This window comes from Pelodiscus sinensis, chromosome 4 (genome assembly GCF_052426305.1).
Source record: "Pelodiscus sinensis isolate ZL-2025 chromosome 4, ASM5242630v1, whole genome shotgun sequence".
In the NCBI taxonomy this organism is placed as follows: Eukaryota; Metazoa; Chordata; order Testudines; family Trionychidae; genus Pelodiscus; species Pelodiscus sinensis.
Window position 1 is genome coordinate 125,001,563 of NC_143055.1, and position 19,504 is coordinate 125,021,066.

A 19,504-nucleotide genomic window follows, 5' to 3' on the forward strand; every position below is an offset into this window, starting at 1 on the left:
AGTTGTATAATTGCCTGAGACCTATGAGTTTTGGGGGAGAAGTAGATAGTCAAGCTCTTTGTGACCAAGGACACAATTCTCATTGCCTCCCGGGCTCCAGCAACAGGGTGAGGTGACATGCGCCACTTAGTCCAAGCACCATAGTGGGAACTGTCCAGCTAATAGGCCAGGCCATTGTAGTGGGTTGGCAAAGGAGATGTGCCCACTGTCACTGTGGGAAGCTGAGAGGTGAAATCTGGCCCTCTACTGCACAGGGGTTCATGCTAGTACCTTTAAGTGGTGCTAGCAGAATACTAGGGTGTTATCTGCTAGTGACAAGACTGCAAGGCTGGCTTCGGAGAAAGGCCCCCAACACCTGAGCCTGCTATTCAGATTAGGTATCCTGTGTGGTGGGGTATTTTTCTGTTTATTAAGCCATCGAGCCAGTTGAAAGTGCTCAGCTGAAATCCATAGGGAAGTTGTGATCCTTGGTAGCTAGGGAGAGGGAATGGGGCATGTAAACTGGAGAGCACGGTAGCTTTTTCTTAATAATGTTACTAACTGAACCTCTCCCTTTTCTCCCCCATTTAGCTTATCAGCCGCCACAGCAGTATTCTTTTGGAACGGGGGGACCAGCACTCTATCAGCCTCAACAACCTATTGCTCCTCCTGCTTCAACTTCCTACCCTAACCCTCCCTGTATGCCTCCTGCTTCTCCCCATTCTGTGCCCTCTCAGTTATACCCAGGACCACCTCAGCCCTCTCCAACCAGCTTGAATCCCAGCTCTTCTTTCCCCATCCCTCCTTCTGGTGCATCCTTCCAGCATGGCAGGCCAGGAGCTCCAGCAACTTCTGTGGCTTATGCGCTGCCTCCTGGACCAACAGGTACTCTGCCTGCAATCAGTGAGCTTCCTGCATCCCAAAGAACAGGACTGCGCTTGAAAGCAGTTATTTTGCTTATGTGGGTTTTCATCACTGGTCTGGTGAATGAGGAATACGAGATTTGGCTGCGTTTTAGGGTTAACTACAGTGTTTCTAAAAACATCATTATCCTTTCTGTGAGTGCTACAGCTGTAAGGCCTTGTCTACTTCAGATGAAACCATGCTAGCTAGAATGGTTAATCTTAATGAGTGAAGCTTACCCGTTACAGTTAATTGGTGTGGGCTGGAGCAGTCCCTGCCTATGGCGAAGGGGGCCGCTCCAGCCTAGCCGCAGTGCTTCCCCGCTTCCCCCTCCCCCCGCTTTCCTGTTTAATCAGTTAACCAGTTAAACATCATGGCTACGTCTAGACTACATCCCCTTTTTTATTTAAATCTCCCCCGCTTCATTAGCATAAAAATGGCTGCCGCTTTTTTTCCACATGGAGCTTTGCCAGAAAAAAGCGTCAGTCTAGACACTGATCTTGCGGAAAATAAAGCCTTTTCCGAAAGATCCCTTATCCCTCTAGAAATCCCTCTAGAGATAAGGGATCTTTTGGAAAAGGCTTTATTTTCCGCAAGATCAGCGTGTAGACTGGTGCTTTTTTCCAGCAAAGCTCCATGCGGGGGAAAAAAAGCGGCAGCCATTTTTATGCTAATGAAGCGGGGGAGATTTAAATCCCCGCTTCATTAGCAATTGCGATACGTCTGATTTACATCCCTTTTATGAAAAAGGATGTAGTCTAGATGTAGCCTATGTGTAACCTGTTCACTAATTAAACAGGATTTTACATCCCTAGTGCTAGCAGAACAGCTCTGATTTCTTGATCAATATGTACAGAGACCTTCTGAGAGTCCCGCTGTGCTATAGAAAAAGAATTTCTGTCTCCCTTCGTCAGAGAAAATATGCCTGAACACTGTTTTATACAATTGATGCCGGCACAGTTTTAACCATAATGTGGACAGAGCCAAAACTGCTGTGTGGTTAGTGAACCACTCTCTAAAAATGAGCAGATTTTCAAGCCATCATGGATGCTGTGACTGGTTCTCTTCTTGCATCATTTTTACTACAGGTTGGACCTCCCAGGCACCAGCCTCTCCACTTGGCTTCTCTCCCCCGCTACCTGCCACTGCTGCAGCAGACCTGCAGACTCCACGGCCCCATGCACTTCAGTGACCCCACAAGCTCACAGCCCTGCCAGACGTGAGCTCAGCAGCACCTCCCCCCCCCTGCACGGTGGACTCTGGCGGTCCTGCCTGCTGCAAGCTCTGGTGTCCTGTGGGCTCCACTATCCCTCTGGCCCCACCGGTCAGCTCTGCTTCCAGCCCCTGGCAACCTCTGTGCTGGGGCTCTCTAGTCCAACAACATCCGTGGTCCTGCTGGATTGTGGATGTTGCTGGACCAGAGAGTTCGGGACCACAAAGGTGCAACCTGTAACCTAGTTTGTCAGTACGGTTGTCCCCAGTAAGACACAAATGTCTTTATAAAGGAAGGAGGGTCAAGCCCAATTTTGGATCACATTTAATATAAGAGGCCTTTTCTACTGAATAGGCTCACAGATGCAGTCATTAGCTCTGGTTTCCTAATCCTCATCTGTGCCAGGATTACTGTGCTCATAAATACCCTGAAAGATCATCACACAATGTTTAGAAACACTTCAGTGGCATGTTTTTTTTCTGTAAGATAAACAAGCCAAGTGTGTGTTGCTAGGACTCAAGCATGTCTGTGTGTGCATGAGAGAGTGCACCAGCATGGTCGTCCTTTACTGTTTTTGGTTTGAGCTGCCTGAGTGATATTTTGCATGATGGCTGACTTATCTCTTCATTAATGCCACTTATTCCTCAGCTGAGTTTTAAACAGCATTTCCAGTCCTGATGTGTACTGGAGCAATCCTGATTGACACATCGTTTTAAGTCTGCTCTGTTAACACAAAAGGGGAGGAGGGAGGGCTGTGTTTGGACAGGGATGCCATTGTTTAAAGGCAGGGTGTCCTGTTAATGGGCTCAGAGACCAAGCCATTAGACTTTTCTTTCTTTTAAATGTCTTTTCTGGTGGGGAAATGGTTGGCTCAGGGCTCTGTCAGTGGAAGCCTCTAGGTTGCCAGCTGGAGTCAATCCCAGGTTGGTAGTGACTGACATCCTGACACTCTGTTGATCAGTGTGAAATAGATTTGTGCTGTGTCCATTCCCAATGGGCATGTGTCCCCAACACACAAAGCCCAGACCCTTGTGGTGCAAATTGGCAACGTTATTGTCCATCTTACCAGAGTTGTCATAGCCTGAATGGGTGTGGAAGCTGAACTGTTCTCTGACCAACCTGAGCAGTCAGACCTGGTCAGGAATGAGGCACCCGTGACAAGAAGGGGCTCCAAAGTGTGTCTTGGGGCACATGGATGTTATTTGCCTTTATCCGAAGCTGGTTCTACCCTTACCTTGACTCTACCAGTTCTCTGGATAATCAGGCTTAGGATCCAGTTCCTTTCATGAGTATTACGTTTGCGCGCACAGTCTGGGAAGAAAATGTCCACTCTGTCCAGGGAAGAGTGGGGTCAGTTTTGGGGCCTGTCATTGTAGACAACATTGTGGAACAATGTAGGGATGTGTCTACCCAAAGAACGCATGTCCTTTTGACAGTCCCATATATTCCTTAAACAGAATGTTATCGTTCTTCTTTGTGAGGCAGTTGGATACCTTTCCCCATCTGTGTGTGAGGATGGTGCACATTAGGGATGTTAAAATGTGTTGACTCAGATAAATGTGAAACCACTAAAAACCCTGCAGATACACATTTACACGAGGGGGAAAGCAGCTCCAATGGAGCAACCTGACTCGGCTGCTGTGGTGGGGTGGGGAGGTGGCTCCACAGGAGATTTAAGAGTTTTCTCTTGAATCCAGGGGTTCCTGCATCTGATGATGATGATAGTCCAGGTGCCACAGGACTCGTTGTTTTTATAGATACGGACTAACACAGCTACCCCATGGGAATTGATAAATATACTTACTGTGCCTTAGCCATCAATACCAGTCACAGAAGCAGAACCACATAGTGAAAAAGGCTACTCAGTAAGGTACCATTTTAGTAAATATATGAAAATATAAAGCCAAAATTAAGATCACATCTGAATCTCCAAATGTGTAGGTGCAAACAGAGAAACCAGTGGGCGAGTTAATATATTTTGTTAGGCCCAGTTCTTTTGGAAAGATAGACAAGTTTACATAGAGCTCTTCTTCAAGTCTGCTCTCCAGACCTGTTGACTACTGTACTGCTTTTCTTGGGGGAGTGAAAAATCCCCAGCCCTGAGCAATCTAGTTATACAGACCCAACACCCACCCTGTGTGTTGACAGTGCTATGTTGAAAAGTTCTCCAGTTAGCCGAGAAGCATCTTCACTTTAGCTGTGCAGCTACAGCATTTTGTGTGTATCTAACCTGTGCCTTATCAGTGTCCCAGCTAAATACATTTAAGTAACACATTTCAAGGGACCATTCAAGGTGAAATGGCCTGCTAACACCCTTCCAGCCATAGGCAGGGAAGGAAATGTGGGGAGGAGCAGCTGGATAGGGGTTTATTATTAGGTCATAGGTTTTTGTAATAAGGAGCCATAAGCCCAGTCTTTCTATTCAGTCCATGATGTTTAGTGTTTCCCAAAGGTTATGAATTTAAGCAAACAGGATGGTTATGTTTAGTAATGGCAGTTTGATCCTTGAGTTTGAATTTCTGAGCTTTTGTATGTTATAATCCAGGATCTTTCTATAGTTTGGGGCTTGTTTTTCTTTTTAAACTTCATTCAAAACAAAAATTTAATGCTTTAAGATTAAAGTATATGTGCAGTAAACCAGCAGTAATGATTCAAAGATGCTGGTATAAAAGTTAGAACTCCATGGGCATTTTTTTCCGTTTTGTTTTCTGGAAACATGTAAATATTAGTACGCTAAGGCCTAAGACATTAAAAAGTAAGTTTTTTCAAATTTTCATTTTAAGCCGTCTGGATTTTTACATCAGCAGATGTTTAAGAAATCTATCTCTGGCATCCATCTTAAACATGAAATGATTTTTAGTGTAGCATAAAATTCTTTTTTTGAGTTACGACAGTGCACGTCTCAATCCAGTGAGACGTTTGTGCAAGGATTATAAATCTCTAAAAAGCAGTGTTTATGAGAGATGTGCCTAACCAAGTTTAAATATACTGTAACATAGCTGTCCCAGGTCCAGCACTTCCCTTTTTCTTTCTGGATGATAGTGTGTCATGATATCTTTCTCTGTCATGTTATTTGAACAGGGAATTTGTTTCATGTTTTTGTGTGAAGCTCATGTCATTGCATATCAATACTGCATATGTTTGCTGTGTTAATAAATAATCATATAGGTCTTGATGTAGGAAAGCATTTAAGTATGTGCTTAAATCCTGCTGAATTCTAGCACTTCAAATGCATTCTTAAATGCTTTCCTGAATGGAAGCAATTGCAATGAGGGAATTTTGTCTCTGAGGAGTGGCCTCTTGGTTCAGCTGTCCTGGAAACAAACGTGAGTCAGGATTCTGTAACAGTTATTAGGAGCAACTTGAAAAGTGGAAATTCTAAATGAAAAGGAGTCGGACTCATGCTTTGGGAGGGCAGAGAAAAAGTCATTCTGCAAATTAATTGTATTGTTAATAAGCTGGCTATTTAATTATATATTTTTGTCAAGTGATGAAAATTCCGTCTTTGCACACTTATTTTTCTCATTAGCTATTTCTTTTCAATAATTGCAGGTTAGTGTATGATTACTTTAAAAAAAAAAAAAAAACCTCTTTAGTTATTTTTGCATTTCATCTACAGAAAATCAGTCTTCTCCAGACCAAGCCTCTGCCCTGGAAGGTGAACCAGCGACAGTATAATATGGAAATCATTGAGCCACAATAAGAAATTAATTTAATGCATGTGACTCATAATGCACTAAATTCAGTGCTGTTTGTCAGTACATTTTAATTGAATCAAATCTTACAATATCCTAATGAAAATAAATAATAACTTACTTGGAATTTTTAACCACAGAAATGAATTGGTGCATTTTAACTGAATGCCAAGAAAGTATTAACAATATTAGTAATGATTAAAAAAATTGATGTCCTACTCTGTGCTGCAAAAGTCAGGCTTTCCAGACCTCAAGTCTTATGAAATCTGATGGCCTGATAGATAGCTTATTGCTCAGGAGATATGACTGAGTCAAGACAAGAAGTCACATAAAAGGTTTTAAATCAATTGTTTAATATGCACCTTTAATTTCTTAATGGTTTCATAATTATGGAACTTCTTTAACAAAACTCTCAAGTGCTTGTTAAATTTAGAGACCGGTTAAGTCTGCTCTGAAGTAACCCAGTCCACTGTGCAAGCATGAATTTCTAGTTTACTAAGAGAAAAACACTGTGGTGAAAAAGTCCATTGAGTTTTTTTCCTTTTGGCTTTTTATGGCTCTTATAAATCCTCATAACTCCAATTTAAGCAGCTTTAATGTTGAGTTTTAATACAATGGTCCCTATGAGATGTGCATAATGAAATAGTGGAACAATTTTAAATGTACTAATCTAAGCTTTGTTCTGAAAATTTTGCAAATACACAGAAAATACTATCTTTTAATGAAAGGTTTTCTCATGAAAACCACAAAAAAAATTTTTTAGAAGCACTTCTGCTTAGGTATTCTATGTTCTGTATTTCTCTTTCCTCATTACTACTGACATTGGCCAGAATGCATGAGGCATATTCACCAGTCTGCTCAGACAGCTTTACTCTGCTCTTGTGACCCAACACAACCATAAACCTTACTTAAATGGCTGGGTAGACCTGGCTGATGACTGCCTTGTGTCTCTGGAGCATACAGGTGAATGTGACATAGGGTGGTAGGAGTTCTGCTGATGTTTCATTCTTCATTTGGACTCAAAGCCATTCCATCCATAGGACTGCTCGCTTTGGCAGGACCCACGGCAGCTGCCCCAATTGTCCTATGACTGGGACAGTCCCCCATATTGAGGTTTGCTCTAATCTCACCCACAAGACCCAGGGTAGCCTGCTGGTTTACCTGGGGGTCCTGGGCCAGCAGCAGGCTTTCCCCCCAACCCCATTCACTGTGACAGCAGGAGAGATGGGAAGCGGAGTGACACAGCAGTGTCCTCTGTGCTGCTTCATCTCTCAGGCGGGTCACTTTGCTTTGCACTGCTGCAGTGAAGCAGAGCAACCCAGATGGGAGATGGCTGTGGAGCAGACTAGGGCTGGGTTGCTCCGCTTCCCACAGCTCCTGCCATTGTGGTGAATGCTGTGGCCTGACCCCCACTGCTGCCCTGCACCAACCCCCCCATAATACCCCAAGTTGTGTCGTTTGGGGGAGGAGCTTCAAGGAATGAGTGCAGTGGGGGGGAGAGGGTAGAGTGGGGGCGGGAAGAGGCAGGGCAGGATGGAGCAGGGCCAGGATCTGGGCCTGAAGGAGGGTTGTCCTGGGCCCCACCCCACCCTACTCCCTAGACATGGCCCTAGGTGGAGTATCCTCTCTGTTTTCCTTCTGTTGTTGGAGAACCCATCTTGTTGCTGTGTAAACATCCTTCACAAAAAAGAACAGCCACATTCTGAAAATGTCTTATGCAGATTTCTGTGCATCTTAACTGCTTTTTTTGCCCTCAGAATTTTCTGAATTTTCTGACTCTTGATTAACTTTTATCCGAATGTTAATGTGCTTATGCCAACAAAATTGCCCAGCAAATAGTCTCTTTTGTTCTTTTGTAAACAGACCTTTAATGAACTGTTATATGTTGGCTACGCTGTTCTAATTGTGTATCTGCCACAAACATCGCCATAATGCAAAGGGTTTGGCAGTGCAACATAGCTCTCTTGGGAGATGGGAGGTTGCTAGTTGACTTTTTATGTTGACTACTAGGAGCTTAGTGCATAATGTATATCATGTACAGGAGGGAAGCTCAAGATGATTAAGTCAATCTCCAGTTTAGCTGTGAAAGTAACCACTCCTAAGGCAGATACAACATAAGAGTTTCGGTGTAATGAAGTGCAGGGCTTGCTGCTTAATGCAGGGGATGTGTTGTTCTTCCACAGTGGCTCAGAAGCAGATTTGAGAACCCAGAATTTGGCTAGCAGGTTACACAATCACCGTTTTTACAGCTATGACAGAGCACCAGCCTACGTTAAGAGTTTTAGACGTTGCTAGGGCAGTAATTTGCCGATGTTGTGTGGCAAATAGTCCATTCCCCATCTTTTAGGATTCTAACAAGAGATTGATGTTGCCTTTTTTTGTTATAGGACCTCAGAATGGCTGGAATGACCCTCCTGCATTGAACAGAGTTACAAAGAAGAAGAAGGTACTGTAGGAGATTAGTATCCCACTAACCTGCATATGATGCATTTTATAAAGCATGACCTTAATGTTTTAAAATCCTTGCTGTGAGGAGAAAAATGACATGTTATAATCAAACAGCAATTTGATAGCGTTATGAGTAAAAGTTGCATTTGCAGGGGAGGAGGAATTGTACATTTTCAACATATGTTATCTCCTGAAATACATTTGTAAACACCCTGAAATATGCATCCAAAGGAGACTGAGTTCTTGGGGAAATTGCTGTTAATAATCAATATGGTCACATTTTGGGGCAAAAATATTACGGATCTTTGTAACCTTGTAAGAAAGCAGGTGAGTTGTGAATGTGTTTGCCTAGGGCCAAAGCTGATGTATGTTGTCATAGCTCCATTGACTTCTCTTGAGGTACAGCAGTTGCCACAAGCTGAGGATCTGACCTCTGGTATTTACTAATGGTACAAGTGTCAAGATGAAAGACCATGATATAAAACTTGACCTTTATCTAAGACTCTGGGTGGGAAAGTACAGCATGACCAGTGTAGACAGTGGGAGTGAATAGCTCAAGACACTTTTATTAGGTTGAGCTGTGGTCTTCAACATGCTGCCTCTAGCCACATGTTTACATTTGGCTGGTTGAGTGTGGCTAGTTGGCCTGAACAATGGGGCTATTTGGCTAGTCCGCTATATCAGTAGCCATTATAATGTGCTCCTTCAGAGCTGGTTGGACACCGTGGGGTTAGTGACTTTTCCAATTCTGGATTCATTGTGGAACATTTTCCAGTGATCATAATATTTGCAACTGCCAGCTGTTATAGTGGTCTGTCCAGTTCTTCACAGCACCCTGAGCAGACAGAATAATGTTGTGGATATACAGCCGGTCCTCGAGTTACGAATGAGTTACGGACCAAACACTTGGCCGTAACTCGAAGTGTTCGTAACTCAGATCCCATTGAGTTACATGGCAACCGCGCTGTTTGTAAGTGCAGATCACGTTCGTAACTCGGGGACCTCATTTATGACCACTTTGGTTGTAAGTGCGGATGGTCATAAGTCGAGGTGGCCGTAAGTCAGGAACTGGCTGTACATGGAGACAAAACAATAGTAACATGTAACCCTGGGAGTTTGTCTGTCCAAGTCAGGCTTGCCAAACATCATTGGTGGGGTGGAGATGGGCAAACTTGCTGTGTGCCAGTCTGTTGTACCGGCTCTTGTACATGATAAATTTAGGGCTTTAGTCTCCCAAGCTGTCTGTCTGGGGCACAGAAAGGGCTAAGATTCTCAGGAGGAGGAAGTATACCAGTGGGGATAATTGCAATTCCATTAAACCAGAACTACATTTAGCAATCTCAGACTTTCTTGTTGTTTCCTTCACTACTCTTTAAAAAGTGTAGAAAGGCTAACATGTTTTTCACATGTTGTGGTTATAACAGAAGCCAGCAGGCCTGTGAGGAAGTGAGAGGAGGGCCTGGAAGTGCAGGGGCTAAACAAAACCTTTTTGCCCAACTAGCCATGCCCCGTTTTACCTGCAGCCAATGTCAGGCTTGGAGGGAGGATAAAAGAGAGGAACCTGGCTCAGTTAGGGGCTGACCAGCGAGGAGACAGGAGCTAGTTTTGCTGACTGCAGGACCTGAGCCGTAGCAGTCTACTGGGTTAGCTACAGGAGCACGTAAGCCTCCAACCTTTCCCCTTGATACAAAGTGGGAGAACCTACAAGGAACCCTCACTGAGGGGGAAATTGGACTCTTGGGGCCTCACTTCAAACTTTAAGAACCTGACTTAGATAAGAGGCGGGAATTCCTAGGCCTGGGGCTCCAGTGGCAGGAGCCTACACCCCTTTGCTGCCAACTAACTCTGAGACCTAACCACTAGGCCACCACACTGCCCAGGAGATCCACTACAAGCCCATTCAGTCATCTGCTCTTTCCTCTCCCAAGCAGAGAGTCTGTTTGTGGCCTTTTATGAGTATGTACATATAAGCATTTCAGCACTCATTCATAAATGCACTAATAATTGAACTGAATAGAAATCTGTTGGCTAGAGGCTTGATTCTTATTTGAAAGATTTATTGTTGTATAGTGCCAGCCGTGGGCTAGGTTCTTCAGAGTTCAGAATAAAAAATTATTCTTGCAAAGATCTTAAATAAGAAATGAAGTTTTCATAGACTTTTTCCCAACATTAAATAATGTCATTAAACAATCTGGATATTTGGGAGTTAATTTTCTGTTAACTGAGATTCTTATATTTTTGTTTTATTAAAAGTAAAATGTGGCATTCTAATACCTGCATGCCACTTGTTGAGTTCTGTTGTATATTCTACTCTGTTGTATCCACTAGTGCCTGTAGATCCCTATCCTGTGAACTCTTAATCACATGCTTTTAAGCTGGTGAACAGCCCCATTTGACTTGAAGCTGTGTATGTGTGTAAATGTTTGCTTGATTGGGTTTTTAGACTGTAAAATCTATGGAACGGAAAGAGACCCCATTATGTACTGCATGTACATTTATGGACTTGTTACATATTCCTTGTCAATTTTTGTCATAAGTAAAAATGTACCAGACACCGAGAGGTATTATTTCCTACATGTCTTTATTGCAAGTACATTATAATTGAAAGACAGAGTTAGTATAATATAGCCTGTTTTGTGGAAATAATGAACAGAGAAGCATAGTCAACGTTTTGTTTGGTTTTTCTTCAGATGCCTGATAACTTCATGCCTCCTGTTCCCATCACATCCCCAATAATGAATCCTCTGCTGGATCCACAATCCCAGATGCAGCAGCCTCCAACTTCACTGCCACCTGCAGCTCAGGCTACATTTCAGCCCTCACACCTTCCATCAGCACAGCCCGTTTTACAAAACCCTTTCCAGACTGTTCAGCAGCCTCTGGGGCAGTCAGTCATGCCTCCTGCTATGTCAAAACCCAGTACGGAGGGGGCACCAGGAGCTCCAATTGGCAATACCATACAGGTAACAGTAATTGAGGTGATGTATTCTGGTAAGGCCTAACCATTCTTTACAGGCTTGGGGGCTCATTGTGGTAGGCCCAGAACGGACACACAATGAGCACTTTCGCTGCGTATGTGAGGCCTCAACGACATGAAAACGTTGTACCTGTGTGGGCATCTTATTTTGATTAAGCATAAGTTGATTAGCAATTGATTTTGGCTAAACTGCAATAAGTCACTCCTAAGCTGAAGTAAGAGTGTCCACATACAGGTTTGTACCGTTTAAATGGTACAGAAACCGACTTAGGTTGAACCAGTGCAGGTTTCTCACGTAGACTAATCCGGAGAGAGGCTGAGAAGATAAAATCTCAAAACCATCTCACTGTTCAAAGCTAGCTGCTCTTCTGTCCCCCTTGGTTCTCTCTCTGAGACTTTAGGCCTCATGACTTTACAGGGTGAACTCTCACAGTTCTCCAACTCTCAGCCGAAGGGTGGGCTTCAGCCTCGTGCACACCAACCATGATGCCTCGGCAGGCCTGACTGAAATTCGACTGCCCAGCAGCCTGTGTGTTCCATCTGTCACCAGTGTGACTATAGAGACCCAGTAGAGCTTTTACAAACCAAAGTACTGGGTAACTTTAACAGTATGGTCAAGCATAACAAGGAAATGGGGGGTTACCACAACAGTCTACAGACATAGCTGTCTGATCTAGATTCTCCCAGGCACCCCTGTTTCTGGGGACAGCCTCAGTCCACTTCCCCATAGCCCCTGTGTGTCCCACTCTGTGCTTCAGAATCCCTGTCAGCCCCAGGTTCTTTATTTCCAGCCTCCTGCCTGATGGCTCCCTCTCTGGGCTTATAGGTTAGGACTTCCCAGGCCAGGTCCCCTCCTGATGGTAGATCTCAGCCTCCTCAAAGGGCACAATGCTTAGTGAGGTCTGTCCATTAGGTATCTGTGAATGGGGCAATCTGAAGCCATTCCTCCCCTTTTCTGCAGCGGTGTCAGAAACTCCTTCTGGAATTAACCCCTCGTATTCATAGCAAACACAAGCATTAGTGGGATTTGTATCACTGTCTTCATTCAGGGCTGTCACTTTAAAACCGTAACCAGCTAGTTGGTGCTGCTTTGCACTTGCTATTACCCTAAGCTAGGCAGGCAGGCCAATCAAGTACCTTCTCCTCACAGCTGCTGCTGAAGGAGAAACCTTGGACGCTCTCCCCATCTGAGACACTGCTAAAGTTGCCTCCTTGGTCGTCTCAGCTCCACTGGCATAGAGGGGAGGAGTGAGTGAGCATGCTCAGATTGTTAATAACTTGGGAGGAGACAGTGGCCGAATACATACAAATCCAGAGGAGTTTCCAAAGTGACTTTAATACCCTCCTCATCTCCTCTTTAGCATGTGCAGTCGTTGCCAGCAGAGAAGATTACAAAGAAGCCAATTCCTGATGAGCACCTTATTCTGAAGACCACATTTGAAGCTCTCATCCAGAGATGCCTGTTGTCTGCCACAGATCCAGTAGGTCTTTGCATGGGTGATGCGTTAGTCGAACAGCACTTTGTCTGGGGAGTTTTTCACCTTTGCTGGGGAGTCTGGACACAAACTTGTAAAGACATATTTCCAGTATATTGATGTAACATTTTAAATCTAATCAGAGCACACACATTGCACAATGATAGGTTTGGTCAGTATGGCTTGCATTTAAGATCTGACACAGTGTTCTATATAGCAGCAAAGTGGTAGGAGTAGTGAGTTTATTAAATGGTTGGGTACTAGTTTAACTTTTAATAATTGGGTTTATTCAGTGTCTCTTGTCTCTAGTAATACACGGTTGTGTGTATGTTTTCCCACACCATGTGACCACTATTGTTGAAAGCATTTCTCAAACCGGGGGCCCTAACACAGAAGAGGGTTGTGGTCTGTTGTAGGCGTGTCGAGGCATTGCAACCTTTACTTCTACTGTCAGAGCTGAGCTGCTGGACAGTGACAGCTGCTGACTGGGCGCCCAGCTCTTCAGGCAGCGTCACTGCTAGCGGCAGCACAGAAGCACGAGTGGCATGGTATTGGGAGGAGGGGAGTGTGTCACAGCCTGAAATGTTTTCAAAGGGGAGGTTCAGCAAAAGACGTTTGAGAACCCTGACTCTAAGGGATGGAATTTCAGACCTGCTCAAGTCAAATCACGCTGGCCTCTACGGACCAGACTAGAGCACTAATGCTATTACAGAAGCGTTTTATTGTGGGTTACCACTGGTGAAGTCTAACAGCTGTGCCTGGTTCATTTACTGCACGTGCCAGTCCATGAGCTTTTTAACTGCTTTGTGCATTTCCTGAATTGTCATTCAACTCCAAAAAAACAAATGTTTCTAAGTAATGGAAATATCAGAGAGATTCGGCAAGAGAAATGTCAGTAACACTGCAGCTGTGAAATACAATTTTTACTCCTCAGCTTGTGCCACAAGTGGGTTATGAAAAGAAGATTGGCTGTTTAAACGGCTCCCTTATGGTGAATATGTTTAACCAGTGACAGAGACTCAGGTTTCCATTAGTAATGTAAGCTGACACGTTGGTGCTGGAATACAATAATGGCTTTGTCAGTGTTGTAAGTCCTCAGTAGACTGTTCACAAACTGGCTTTGTGTCCTATTTATTGAGTCACTAACAAGCTAAAGGTGTAGTTTTGGTTTGATGCCTACTTGGATGTTTCCTCATCCCAAGAATTTCCTGGTAGATCTATACATGCTGCCTTCATGGGAGATGGGAAAGAGCCCCTTCGATTTTCTTTTCACCATCTTCAAATTACTAACTGTGACTATGCAGCAGCAGGTAGCTGCTCCAGTGCTTTTCTGAAAGGGTACCCTGCTGAGGGAGGGGAGCAGAAATCAAGCCTAACTTTCAGTTCCCATAATTATACTAGGAATGTAATTGTATAGTCGATTAACCTATAAGCAAACGCTTCTAGGTTAATGCTATCGACTATAAGCATTTTCTTTCCACCCAGCCAGTAAATTTTTTAGCAGACTGGCCAGCAGCCCGGCTCACTTCTGACTCATGCCGGGTTCGGGACCTACTCCTGCTATGGCTCTACTTTTAAAGTGTATTAGGAGCTGGGTGGGCAGGAAGACCGGCTCAGTTCCCGCTTGCGCCAGGTCCAGGAGCTCAGACCTCCTCCTCCTCCCCCCAAGACAGGGGCTGCTTCCACTCCATAACTGCTGCCTCTTTCTCAGAAGCAGCAGCACAGGGCGACAAGCAGCCGATCCGCAAGCAGAACTGGTTTTTAAATTGGCTCCCCTCGCAGACTAGCTCTCGCCTAGCACCCTGCCCTGCTGCCAGCCCTGCCCCTGGGGACTATAGAATAATCGACTAACTGATAAGAATTCATGAGTTATTTGACTATTCAATTAACCATGATCTAACATCCCTAAATTATATCGTCTTCTGAGAAGCAAACATTAGACTAGCCCGAAGACAGTCCAGTTCACATTCTAACACCACTTCGCTTTTTCTTGTTTTCTCCATATGAAAAGGTCACTTTTTTTTCCTGGGACATCAGCCCAGTCATTTGTTCAATTCTATAAAAATCTCTTCGATTTTCTTAGGCAGAGCAACAGTCCCTGGATACAGTAGCAGGCAAAACTTGCATGATTCCTTCCATATATATGAGGAATAGACACCATTAGCACATGGGCAGTCTCTGCCAAGCTATGTACACGTACAGGTCTTGGTATGAAAGACAGTGTTGTCTTGTGGTTAAACTAGGGAACTCGGAGTCAGGAGAATTACTGGCAGCTCTGTTGCTGACTTGTGACTTTGTGCCATGTCCTGAACACAGATGTTGTTAGCATCATCGCTTACTCCATCTATTTCTCCGCTCCTACATCCGTAGAGCGAGAACCCTACCCACTCTGTCAAGTACTTTGAGACAAATGGCACAAATGCCCATATGTGGGAGGTCACACGGAGAGGCTCTTTTCTCACCCTGTCATTTTGGGAAATAATTTTCTCCTTTAGATCCCTGGACACCGCACAGGGTTATGCCACGCTAGCTCTAGAATGTGCTTGCGCAATGACATTCTCCTTGAATCTTATCTCTCCCATATCAACCATCGATCATGCTTCAAATCTCTACTGAAATATAGCCAAGAAACCTGGAATTCTCTCTGTCTTTGTCAGTGCTTTGCTGAGTACAGTACCTCTATGAAAGGCTCTCTGGCAAATGAAGCTATTGATCCTAAAAGGTCCTAGGACTGCAGGGAGAAGGAACCCCAAGATCTTTACCAAACTAGCATTCCCAGTGCTGCTGGCCTCTTCCCATTCATGTTAAACTAGCAGCAGCAGGTGTGCTGTCTCATTTGCAGCTGAGGACTCTTTGGTTTTACTTTGATTAATCATGTGCAAAACCCCATGACCATAGCTTTTCACAAACACCATCTGGAAAGAAAATTCACCATCTCACTAATGAATGTGGCACTTCTGGTGGAACACGATGAAATTCCACACCCTGAGTAGGACCCATGAATCCATCTCAGATAAAATGTCATCGTTTTTATGGCAAAAAAAGATTACCCAGCCCCCATAAATTTCTGTCTTTGCAAAATCAGAACTTTCAATGGACACAAAAGATGTTTTGTAGCATGGGGTTGGTTTGTTTTTTCCTGTTTGCAGTAAGAATTTGTTTACATGTGTTCCTGTTTTTACTCTTAAGCCTTAATAGCCCTGCAATTAAAATTCAATTAGAATGGGTTTTCAACTAATGATTTCATTTCTTGTCTTTTATTATTGCCCGTCCTTGAGCTCTCAGGATAAAATTATTTTTTGGACAGCTGGGTGCTTTGATCTTAACATTACTTTTACTTAACAGAAATCATATTTTCCCAGTTAACTGCAAAACACAATTCATACCAGGTATTTGTCTTGCTTTTTTTATACCAAAACATTTCAGGGTGTTTCACAAACTACGCATGTGCAGTACTACTGCAGTGCAAGTAGGTAGGCAGAATCTAAGTTGTGGGAGTTGGCTGCTGTCTAGTCTTTATCTTTCATAGTAAAATCATTGGCAAAAAGGTATAATGAAAAAAGTGCTAATGGAGGAATCACAGATGCTGCTGTTCATTTATTACAGATTCCCCTAGTGATTAAATCATATTCTCACTATGAGAAATGTGTTCTTAATATCACTTCATTTCCTGTCTTTCCCTGCAGCAAACCAAGAGGAAGTTAGATGATGCCAATAAACGCCTGGAGTTCCTGTACGACAAACTTAGGGAACAGACAGTAAGTAGTTTAGTTCTTTTATTACCTTAAGTCTTCAACTATTTTTCCGTTTGATGTTGCATGTTATTACTAGGAATTGTGTCCTTGCTTACAGGCACGTCATTTCACTAGAATACTATTGCACCAATGTGCTATAGGCATTCCTAAGAATTTCTTGAAAAGACTGCATTGATACAGGTTTCATTATTACATATTAATCCTTACCTCGAATTATTGGCACTGCGTGTGCACCCATTTTTCATGTATGTCGTGGAGTTTGTGTTGTGGTCGTGCCTAGAGACTGAGATCAGGGTCCTGTTGTGCTAGGAGTCCCTGCTCCTATAGGTGCCAACTTTCCCTTTAGCCTGGAGGTGCTTGACCCCATCCCCTCTGCCCCAGTTCCCCATTTCATCCCTTCCCCCAACCCCCTGTCCTACTCCCGCCCTGCCCCCATTTTGCCCTTTCCTCCAAACTGCTTCCCTGCTTCCTTCCTCGAGCATGGCCTGTCCCAGCTTCTCCCCTTCTCTCCTGGAGATTCCTGAATGCTGCAGATCAGCTGTTCGCAGCACTCCAGGATCATTGGGAGGGCAGAGGAGGAGTGGGGCCACCAGGAGGGGGAGTTGGGTTGCTGGTGGGTGCTCCGCACCCACTAACTTTTCCCCGTGGGTGCTCCAGCCCCAGAACACCCACTGAGTTGATGCCTGTGCCTGCTCCAAAGAGCTTATCTAATTTGACAAATCAGACCAAGGCTCTTTCCCCATTTTACCAAAGGGGCGCCAAGGCCTGTGGAGACACAATGACTGGTGCAAATTTTGTGGCATATCAAGTACTGAGCTCAACTCTGCTGAGGGTCAGTCCCAGCAGCATAACCACAAGGCCTTATTTCCTTAGTGATCTTTTTGCTGTTGACTCTTGCTCATGGGAGGCTTCCAGGAGTAGAGTCAGACCTTAAAGTAAAGAAATAAATATCAGGAACCCGTTCATGTGTCTTGTTGGGAGTCGTCGCTGACACAGGTGTGTTAGGCTCGGGGAGCTGAGGAAAGGGTGGTGTAAAGCCACACGTGCCTTCCCTGAGCCTCTCCCCCATCCCAGTAGACTCAACAGGCATTTCTTCTCGTATTTTGGTGTTTGAGTTAATGGCCTTCCCCTCCGAACAGCCTGTAAACACGGGTGCAGAGGGCCGGGCCAGAGTCAGTTGAGGTCAGTGAGAAGACTCCTGTTGACTTTGCTAGGCTTTGGCTTATGTCCCAAATGCTTTAGCTCACTGCCAGACCCTTGCAAAGGGATGACCAGGGTTCCACAGCAGCGTTCTGGTTTGCTGCTTGATCTTGGCTGTTTGGTCTTCTGCTTTGGCGTATTGGGTGGTTTTTTTCTTTCTGCTGAACTTCTTTGTTTGTCCTCGGCTTCATTTCAGCTCTCCCCAGCAATCATCAATGGCTTGCACAGCATTACGAAGAGCATCGAAACACGCAACTACACAGAGGGACTGAACATCCACACCCACATAGTCAGCACCAGCAACTTCAGCGAGACGTCTGCCTTCATGCCAGTGCTGAAAGTCGTCCTCACCCAAGCCAATAAGCTGGGGGTCTGATGTGACCCCGCCCCCCTTCACAAAGCTTGTGAGGTCACTTTTCCAAAGAAGTACATTTCTGCAAAACGTGCAAGAAGTGGACCAAATACCAGACCTTAGAGCATGTTGCAGTAGAGCTCTGATCAATGACATTACACTATCGCTACTGATACACTTCATCTTAGAATGGCCTTTGAGCCCTGGTGCTTTCTTATTTTAATCTTTTATCATCCCTAATGATTTCTGTCTCTAGACAGTGTATTTAATGGATTACATCTTGTATTGTCAATTTTAGGTGCATGTTGTACTACTATACAGTGGCTTCTAATACAGCAGTGTGTGGCAAAAGATGATATTGGGTTGTATATCAGACAGACCGTTTATCACATTCTTTCCTCCTCCCCTCCCATTCCTCCATAGCCACTAGACTAAAGGGTCTGATTCTGTTTTTAAGTGTATTTTGTCATTCATTTTAAAGCTACCTGCAATTTAGTTTATTCCAATGAAATGTTAAACAGCTTAATTTTGCGCTGGGGCACGAAAGAAAAATAAAGGCTGTTGTGATCTTTTGAATAAAGGTAATTTATTAAAATGTGTATTTATGACATGAAGCTTTGTGATTTGAACCTGGAGCAAGGGGGAGAGCTATCCGCCCCTTTCCTGAGGCATAGATGTGGTTTCTCAGGGCTGAGTGCGCTATGGAAGTCCTGGTACATAGGGATTAAGACAATTCTATTCCAAGTTTACATCAGGGTGTTCACGTGTCAAGGAAGGGCTTAGCAGAGCATTGAAAGATCTGAAATCGTTACAAGTTGCCAAGGCAACCACTAGAGAGAGGGGGACAAACTCAGCACGTAAACAAAGGCAAACCTTGGCTTGCAGTCCCCTGTAGCTAGAGGTTATAGGTGGCCAATCCATTTTCACATTTGCAATGCTGCAACATTCCCTAGGCTGTGACATGACTGCCATGCCACTTGGCCCCACATCAAACCAGTTAAGTTCTTTGTGTGTGTGTGTGTGTGTTCTGGTGCCACTTTCTGCTTTGTTTAAATTGAACTCGAGTTTTTAAAATATGAAAAATGTGTCATGAGTGGCAAATAAGTGTGGTAAGGCCAATTCCATAAGCACTGGACTCGCTGATAAAAGGGGGCTGCTCACGACAGCCTGTTTTTTGTGAGGTCTATGGGAGCTATCAAAACTGGTCTTGATGAGCTGCAGTGGAGAACAGTTTCACTCTACCAGATGCTGAGACTTTAAAACACAGACAGCAAAAGTTAGGTTCCTTCATAATGAGGCACTGAAATAATCCTCCTCCTAGTCTTCTGCAGCAATCTCTTGTACTGGCTAAAGAAGGGCCAAAAGGTGAGATTTGGCTGCCAGAACCATGTGATGGGGCTGAGGAATCCCTTTTCATATCTGAGTGAAAAATAAGCTTGTCACTACTCCGCCCGCGGATTCGTGGTCCATATGGTCTAGTAAGTATTTCCCATCCACTCCGTAAATG

At 44.2% G+C, this 19,504-nt stretch overlaps 1 protein-coding gene across 7 annotated transcripts in view; it reads left to right on the plus strand.

The window, feature by feature from the left end:
* SEC31A (SEC31 homolog A, COPII component) overlaps nucleotides 1–18,596 on the plus strand; it is a 64,147-nt gene extending 45,551 nt beyond the window's left edge. For 3 of the 7 annotated variants that reach the window (XM_075929490.2, XM_075929493.2, XM_075929491.2), the window contains 7 exons: nucleotides 571–864; nucleotides 5,715–5,753; nucleotides 8,178–8,236; nucleotides 10,929–11,201; nucleotides 12,577–12,696; nucleotides 16,377–16,448; nucleotides 17,842–18,596. In XM_075929490.2, the coding sequence (XP_075785605.2) occupies nucleotides 571–864; nucleotides 5,715–5,753; nucleotides 8,178–8,236; nucleotides 10,929–11,201; nucleotides 12,577–12,696; nucleotides 16,377–16,448; nucleotides 17,842–18,021 (1,037 nt within the window). In that variant the 3' untranslated portion in view covers nucleotides 18,022–18,596. The remainder of the gene's footprint in view (nucleotides 1–570; nucleotides 865–5,714; nucleotides 5,754–8,177; nucleotides 8,237–10,928; nucleotides 11,202–12,576; nucleotides 12,697–16,376; nucleotides 16,449–17,841) is intronic. The other 4 variants (XM_075929492.2, XM_075929494.2, XM_075929495.2 and 1 more) reach the window with 2 other exon arrangements.
* The last annotated feature ends 908 nt before the right edge of the window (nucleotides 18,597–19,504 follow it).